General features: G+C 39.7%; 2 protein-coding genes and 1 non-coding gene across 5 annotated transcripts in view; 1 reads left to right on the top strand and 2 right to left on the bottom strand.

Annotated features, from left to right (window-relative positions):
- Positions 472–3,822, bottom strand: LOC105169638 (transcription termination factor MTERF2, chloroplastic). Of its 3 annotated transcripts, XM_020695992.1 has the most exons (7): positions 3,076–3,822; positions 2,545–2,791; positions 2,383–2,421; positions 1,870–2,085; positions 1,538–1,645; positions 1,086–1,360; positions 472–871 (listed from the first exon to the last, which is right to left on the bottom strand). In XM_020695992.1, exons 1-7 carry the CDS (start codon positions 3,786–3,788, stop codon positions 613–615), a joined length of 1,857 nt encoding a protein of 618 aa, XP_020551651.1. In that variant the 5' UTR covers positions 3,789–3,822; the 3' UTR covers positions 472–612. The 3 variants fall into 3 exon arrangements, with proteins under 3 accessions (XP_020551651.1, XP_011088397.1, XP_011088396.1); XM_011090095.2 differs by lacking the exon at positions 2,383–2,421; XM_011090094.2 differs by having other exon boundaries at positions 2,383–2,791.
- On the top strand, positions 3,882–3,953 carry TRNAQ-CUG. Its single transcript has one exon. It is a non-coding gene; the product is annotated as a tRNA-Gln (tRNA).
- LOC105169640 (probable LRR receptor-like serine/threonine-protein kinase At2g16250) overlaps positions 4,309–8,213 on the bottom strand; it is a gene marked incomplete in the record, with an annotated part of 6,083 nt that continues 2,178 nt past the window's right edge. Inside the window, 4 exon segments of the mRNA XM_011090096.2 lie at positions 4,309–5,338; positions 6,306–6,328; positions 6,671–6,799; positions 7,748–8,213. Coding sequence (XP_011088398.1) covers positions 4,719–5,338; positions 6,306–6,328; positions 6,671–6,799; positions 7,748–8,213 — 1,238 coding nt within the window.

Below are 8,213 nucleotides of genomic sequence, written 5' to 3' on the forward strand. Positions count from 1 at the left end.
TCTCTGAAGGAAGGATGTGTCAAATTTGAGCGCCACAAGTTGACTGGACGCAAGTGGGTTCATGTCGAGCCTAAGGAAGGTTATGAAATCACCCTGCCTATGCGAGTGCTGGAGCTGCACCTGAGATGAAGATTGCTGCTCAACTTTGTTTAATAAGTGATGGTACTCTATGCATGCAAAACTATACCGCAGCAGATGGTGTTCTCCCTGTATTTGGCTGGTGGTGCTTGAACATGCAGCAAAAAATTATGAAATCTAGAGAGGGTTTTCGTGTTCCTCAATTGTTTGATCATTTCAGACATCTTATTTTGTCACAAACAAACTTGTGTGGCTGCATTTTGCTTGCTGCAGGATATGTTACGAGATATTTCCGTTAAGATTATGAGTTTCTTTGGTTGCACTCTTCAAGTGATAAGTCCATTTTTTATGAGCTTTTTGATTCCAGTCTTTATGTAGGTATTTTCAAGGGACTTCGAAAATATATATATCTTTTTCTTCATTTACAAGACAAAGTTCTGCTTATATTCAGGTTTCTATAATCCAGATGCCGTCAATTGCTTAGAGTTCCACGGCTAACAATGTACAACAAGAATCTTCTTCGAATGCTCTGAATTATGTACTCTCTACTGCAATATCTGGCATTTGAGAAAAAGATGACGTTTTTGTGCTATCATCATTCTGAGAATCTGATGGTGGTTCATATGTGACACCAAATTCAAACCTTCTTCGTCTTTCCACCGCTTCCTTAACCCTCATGTCAAATTCTTCATCTGTGCTTGCCAACATGTACCGTAGCTTAAAGTTTATCCGGTTTTCCACCATAATCTTGTGCCTAGGGATTATTCGCTCTTCAAGTGAATAGCTGAAAAACCTGTTTCACAACCAAAAATCAGTGTTAGAATGGAACATATCATAAATGTGGTCAGATGTAGTAGGGTGTGCGGAGAGGCTTAAGCTTGAGGGCGGCAACATATTTTGAAGAGAAGCTTGAATTTGACAGTTGCATATTTTGCCTTAGAGGTGACTATAAATATGAGAGCGAGGAGAGAAGCTTAATTTTTAAGGCCCAAGTTAATGATGCGTACCTTGGAAACTCAATAAGATCCTGTAAAGGTCGTATCATTGTTCTTCGCAAATAACGATACTTGGGACGAAGGACATCTACATTATACCGGAGCAGCATCGGGAAATCAGAAATCATCCTACCCAACACCGGAAGTGTTATGCCAAGTGATAAAAAATATTTCACATTGCGATCTAGTTTATTGGCTATGCTGCATCCTAAGAGCTCTGGCCCTAAGGCTATCACCTTCCCGATGTCCTGTTGAGAAACTCCAGCTTTTGTCAACAAGAAGATTACCTGCCAGAAAAAGGACAACCAAAAGTGAGGTTTGAGGCTCAACAATTAGACATCCAAAAGCAAGGAAGTGCATTATTATGACATTAGTTAGTATAGGCAAGTAAAAATGTCCATTAGTGAGTTTTTATCAGTTTATGCATGTTAAGCATTCCAAACTTAGAAGGCACATGAATATACCACAGGGCGTATCTTCTTGTACAGACTGTATGTCAGCAATGCCGGAAACCTGGCAAGCACACTGCCAATAGCATCTTCCTGAACGCCTATATCTCGTAAAAATTGAACCTATAAATAAAAACAAAATGTTCCATAAGTGCTCGCATAGACTAGAGGGCAGCACCAACAAAAACAACTATATGTGTAGCTAACGCTTATGAAAAGTCATTAGATAAACATAATAAAATACAGGAAACACGCAAGCAATTGCTCTAGAGCTTAGCAAGTCAAATAGGTAAAAATGCCCTACCTCTTCTTCATCAACTCTAAAATGTGACAGCAACAAGGCATACCTTTGGCACAATGGTGTTCTCCAAATCCACACAGAAAACCATTGGCTTCATAGTGAGGATTCTTCTCATGCCATCTCTGGAAATCCCAAGGTAATAAAAATACTTCACAAGAGGCCTCCATCGATCTTCAATGCTACAAGCCATCAACTGTGGTTTAAATGCTAATAATCTTCCGACATCTTCATTGTTGAGGCCAAAATCTTTCAAATAGGCTACCTGGATAAAAGAAGAGATTAATTCATTTCATTACTAAATACTGGGAGTTTTACTAAAAAGATAGCAAGCATAGGGTTGTGGATGGAGAATCTGAACTTGGGATGTTAACCTGGCTCAATTCAGAACCACACTCAAACTTACATTTTGAACAGACACAACGTTGATAAAAGGCACTGCTAGGAATTTCCCGGACTCACAGTAATAAGTACTCAAAGATAGCCAGTAATTTGATGCTGTAAACAGTGCCTATATATTCCTTACACCATGGGAGTAACGCGACAGTAGGACGTTATGTACCTTTTGATTCATCTCCTCCATAGAGAGGTAACCAAGCACCTTGGGACAGTCAAAAAGCATAGTTCCAAAGTCATTTTTATCCATACCCATATTCAAATAGAATTCAGCGCGGGACTTCAGTTGTTCCATGCTAAAAGATAATATCTCAGGACATCTGCTTACCAGATAGCCCATCCAATCCCTTCTTACACCATTGCTCTCCAAATATTCAACAATCTCATCTAATTCCTGTAAGCTGCGTTCCAATACATTTCCACCAGCCCGTGTCAGCGCCACTCCAATAAACCTCCCTTTCACATGGATAGACTTCAACCATTCTGCCAACCCTCTTATTGAATAAAGGTTTCCTCTTGATGCACATATCAACTTCCCAATTTGAGGGTATGAAAGTGAATTGTGTTTCAACCACCTACACGAAATTTAGTAATTGAAGCTCAAATCAAACAGTGCATTTGCATTAATTCTTCCTGTCAAATTAGACAACATGGTTTATAAAGCATTTACACATTCAAGAAACTAGATGATCAACAGCAAACCATATAGCAAGCTAACCATTTTGCCAAATTAACATACATTAACTGCATGTCATCTTTCCATTAGAAGTTGCAAAGACAAGCAACTTTTGTTTTCTCTTCTTTTTGGCTCATTTTGACATAATTTAGACAGGAAATTAGTGCCTCACTGACCATGTACCTTATGAGAGGCACAACTTCAGATTCATCAATAAAGACTCTTGCACGAACATTATATGAGGATCGCGAGAACTCAGTAAGTTTCTTCATGGCAACAGCCTTAATCATCACATAATCAATAAATTCCGGTATTCTTGAAACCAAATTCTCGCAATAAGTGATCCCAAACTTGCCCTTTCGCATAGCCTCCTTGAAAATCTCCGCAGTCACCTTCCTCCTTATCTCAAGCGCCTGCACAAGCATTTCATCATCAACATCATCTTCATCCTGATCAAGATTACTATTTTCCCCGGTGAAAGCACTCTGCGCAAGTGGCGAAGAAGAATCTACGTAAATGGATCCTGGAAACTGAGGGGTCCTTTTACTTCGCAATGAAATTTCAAGCAACTTTTCTCTATCTTGTTTGAGCAATGGTAGGTTTCCTTGTATATTTTGTCCATGTGGGTCTTCTTGATCTTGGGCTGAGAGGTGACGGAGGAGGAGGGCGGTGGACCTGGAGTTGTGGGTGCGGAGAATGTTATTTTCAGTAATTGATGCGCCGTCGTTGTCTTGGTCGGGGAGTGTACGGTGGAGTGAGGAGGAGATGGGGGAGAGGTGGAGGCGTCTGGAACGAATGTGGAGAATGGCGGGACGTGGTGGAAAACGGCGGCAGTGGTGGAGGTGGAAGGTGGGGGAGAGGTGGTGGGATTGGGGTTGAGGTTGAGATGCCAGCATCTTTGGATAAAGCGGGACAGAAATGGGTTTTTACGGTATAAACAAGTAACAGTAATAGAACGGGAATCAAAATATCTTATTTCTGTAATAAATGGTCCCATGGTCTAGTGGTTAGGACATTGGACTCTGAATCCAGTAACCCGAGTTCAAATCTCGGTGGGACCTTGTTATTTTTACCCAAATAACACATGTAGATATCTATTGTTTTTGAAGTTGTGCAGCAGTGTGTGTGTGGCGCTTGCTATTGGAGTCGGTCTGAGCTGCCAATTGCAAAAGGGGTATGAATGATGTTTTCTGGTCGGGAGGGATGTGTGCTTCTGTGCATTGAATGGGGATGTAAACACCCTTTTTCTTTCAAAAATATCAACTTTTCAATTCTCTGTCATAAACCTGAAAGAGGTGATGACTTATACAACCAACCATCACCATCACCAACCTTGTATTTAAGTTACATCCAAGAAAGACTCCAACATAAGCAATCACCACCATCTCAACACTTTCTAAAAATAATGGATCTGTATAGAGAAAAATATAGCTTTGTTCTTTTCTCTTTCCGAATGGCAACACCGCGCCAATATGAAAATTTACAATTCACAGAGGGCCAATAGAAAATCGTAAATTACACAAGGAAAAAAAAAATTGTAGCTTGTAAACAAGCCTTCAATCAGAGAAGCACAAAGAACCACCACTAATCCAATCCAATCTAACCCCTTCAGTTGACTTAAAGAACAAATGAAAGGTCTCTTAAAACCTGTAAATAACTCTTTCTCACTGTTCACCAAATTCAATTTCAGGTCTACTTCTCTTCGGAGGAGCAGAGTTGCTATTCAACACCCCAAGGTAGAGGAGAATGTACAAGGGAGAGTAGCAAGAAGACATCCAAATGTAGAGTTATTGGCAATGAATCAACAACAGTCAATCACTTTCCGTCTAAACCCCATTCGCTCTCTCTACATCCTGCTCGTCCAATGGTTCCGGGAAGATTTCCTTGGAATGCCGTCTGGTTGACGATGAATGACCGTTCCCATCAACAACTTGGCCACTTCCTTGGGATCCTGTTGTCCCCGACTGTTTGAAACTGCTGGTTCCTTCAACTTTATGAGCTGGGGCAACTGGCACCGCCGCGGCATCTGAAGAACTTTGCCGCCAGCTGCCAAACAAAGCAGCATTCCACGACCCTCTAGACGATGTGGCCCTAAGCCGGGCAGAGCTCGTGTGCTCTTCCCTCACCACCTTAAGAGGATTTTCCAAAGCTTTGAGAATGTACCGCATTAGAGGCCGACGAGTAGGCTTGGGATTCAGGCAAGACCTAGCAACAATTGCCATTGCCCATACTTCCTCCAGGAGATCCTCGTCTATAATTAATGATGGGTCCACAATGTTTGTGACGAGTTCCTTGTCGTATATACTGATGTAAGGTAATGTTGTCTCCAACCACTCTTTCATGGTGGCATCACTGGACGAACTGATGCCGAGCTTACCAGTTACAAGCTCAAGCAAAACCTTTCCGAAGCAATATACGTCATAGGAACATGTTGCATTAGGCGTACCTGGGCAGTACAACAGAAGAAGATTTAGATGGTAAAACAAGAAATGTATTCAGCCTATCGCTTTGATCTTCCTACCAACTTTAGTACAACATCATCTCAAGGAGATATAGCTAGAATAGCTGCTGCTCTAATGCTATTACCCAACATCCCTGCTACCACCTCTATTACAGCATCAACTTACAACAACGATAATAATAATAGAGGAGAAAAAGAAAATTAAATAACAAAATCTAATTATCTATCAAGAAGCTAAAATTCTCAATTATGTTTTTTCTTGACACAGTCCATCTCAAACACAGATAGCATCAATTCCTCTCCACAGCTAGTACAAGCCAACTCCAAATGGCATGGCATTTATCAACACGAGTGGTAGAGCATGTGGAACGTGCTAAAATGATGGTTAAGATGATTTATTAATTATATGTGCTTTTGTTCTGCATGTTATACAACACAATAACTAACTCACCCTTCTGTTTGAGCTATTAACTCCATGAACCCGAAAATAGTTACTCTTTGGTAAATCACTTTTCATGGAGATCAACAAAAATTATCTTTTGTATCGCATTTATTTCGGGTAGACAAAATAGAAGACAATGAAAAAGGATTACATCACGCTCTTTTAACATTTTGCTGAGTATTGTGCAGACAGGGGGGCTTCTGGGGTTTCTGTTGCCAAGCCAACCACCAGAAGCAAGGAACTAGCCAATGGATAGTTGCTTGACAGCGACAGGAGAAGAATGATTTGTTCATAAGCTTAAAGCAGCATATTTATCCAACCTTTACCCACAAATTTGGATATGTAATAACCAGTAATTTGAAGAAGAAGCATTTACACTCATACTTCAAGGTAGGTTATCCTAATAGTTTATATTTAAGGCCATCATAACTATCAGCACTTAAGCATGGAAGTTAGAGAGACAAAGGAAAAAAATAACACAAAAAATACGTAGATAGAAATTAGACACACCTGAAGCACCTTGGTCCGATGCCCTGCATAATAGAGGGAACAGAAGGTCACAACCGAAGTAAAGTAGTACAACAATAATATTCCGCATACATCATGATCATAACAGTTATCCTAAGTTTAGATTATAAGACACAGGCTAGAAACAATGACTTGAAAATAATAAAATTTATAATGGTGTCCCTCTCCCACAGTACATCAAAAAGATGTAACCTCCCATGATAAATATACATCAGGGAGTTGTGACTGCCAGTTTATTTCTACAAAGATAAACCCCAACTGCGGTAAGAAGCCGTGTTCCCTAACTTCCAATCCAAATAAATGTAAAGCATAAATATGTTCAGCAGTCAGGGTGAGCAAATACTCACTGTGGCAACCGCAACAACCTTGTAATCCTATTTTGATGGGTGTCACCTTCTTGAGCACAAACCTCGCTCAGACTTCCTAACCTCACTTCAAATTTATCATCAAGAAGTATGCTGCTGGCTTGAACATCCCTTCAAAAATACCAAATAACAGAGGAATAGAATTGTCATTGTTTTGGGGAGGCCAAAATAAATGCAGTGCAGACTTTATCAAGTCGGAAGATCTCAAGAAATTGCATAGACTAGGAATTTCACTGGAGATTCATAATGATCAATTGTATTGCAATTGAAACTCTTGATTTCCAGCCCATTAGGCATGAACTTCACTGAGAGAGTGTTGCAATAAAAATTGTATAATAGAATTCTAATGCTCCATCTCTCCTATTTAATGTTTCTTAAATTTGAATTAATCCAAATACAATCAAGAGAATGGATTAACTCAAACAAGGGTACATAAATGAGCGCCATATAAAATTGGATTGGAAGAAACAATTGCACAGACAAGAATAAGATATTTAACAAAATCTATACTTACTTTTAAATGTAATAATCCTAAGTGGTATTATTTGTCCATGTTCAAGCAGGCAATACCAGGGTCAGGTTAATAAATTTCAGAAGGCACCTTATTAGCGACCTAAAATGGTATGGGAAATCCAATAGCAGCCATTCCTATGTTATTATATCTGTTGTTAGCCTGCATCTGCAGTTCCATGAAACAACCAGGAGTATGAAACTGATATATCAGATATACAAGTATTCTCTTGCTAGATGTTTTGTCAAACAGCTAGCTTACAGAAGAAAAAACAAAATGCACATGCCAATGAGTGGATATTAGTGTTTGCAACAAGTACACCGTGTTTATGATCTTCCTTGCATGGAGCAATATAATAAACTAAACCCTGTAGCCTGTGGCACATAATATTATTTCCTGTAATTCCTTTAGTGCTCATTAATCAATAGCCCCTAGCATTATTATATAATAGCATTTCCAACAGGAGAATCCATCAGGCAATCACCTCAAAACCAAAAGCTAGGTGTTAAGGAAGATAGAACTCAAAGGAAACATAAGGATAATACTACCTGTGAACAAGTGGTGGAGTACATTCATGGTGTAGGTAGGTCAGACTCTCAGCAGCTCCGATTGCAATTTTGAGTCTAGTTATCCAATCCAGTGACTGTAAACTGTCATCTGAATTTGTTTTCTTGAACAAAGAACTGGACAGATCTCCATTTGGCATGTGTTTGTAAACAAGAAACTTCTCGTTCTCATTATCCAAGCAATGCCCTAAGAGAGGGACCAATCTAGGATGGGAAACCTTGCTAAAGAGTTCCAATTCTGACATATATGATTCCTTTTTGACTGATGAATGCAAATCAACCTTCTTTATGACTACAGGAATTCCACCTTCAAGTATTCCACGGAAAAGATCGCCAGAATGGCCATGCTTGATTAGATTTGCATCATTGAATTCACCTGCAGCTCGGAGGATCTGCTGATATGTAAATGCATTTCCCAAGCTGGAAAAGTTCAACGATACTCCGGGAG

Source organism: Sesamum indicum, linkage group LG8, assembly GCF_000512975.1.
Source record: "Sesamum indicum cultivar Zhongzhi No. 13 linkage group LG8, S_indicum_v1.0, whole genome shotgun sequence".
NCBI lineage: Eukaryota > Viridiplantae > Streptophyta > Magnoliopsida > Lamiales > Pedaliaceae > Sesamum > Sesamum indicum.

What these genes read in the sequence shown, in the direction of transcription:
- LOC105169638 (XM_011090094.2), bottom strand. Translation starts at nt 3,788, where the DNA reads ATGCTGGCATCTCAACCTCAACCCCAATCCCACCACCTCTCCCCCACC. An exon ending in GAAGTTGTGCCTCTCATAAG is followed by an intron (nt 2,792 to 3,075) that starts GTACATGGTCAG and finishes AATTTCGTGTAG; the next exon opens with GTGGTTGAAACACAATTCAC. An exon ending in GATCTTATTGAGTTTCCAAG is followed by an intron (nt 872 to 1,085) that starts GTACGCATCATT and finishes GTTGTGAAACAG; the next exon opens with GTTTTTCAGCTATTCACTTG.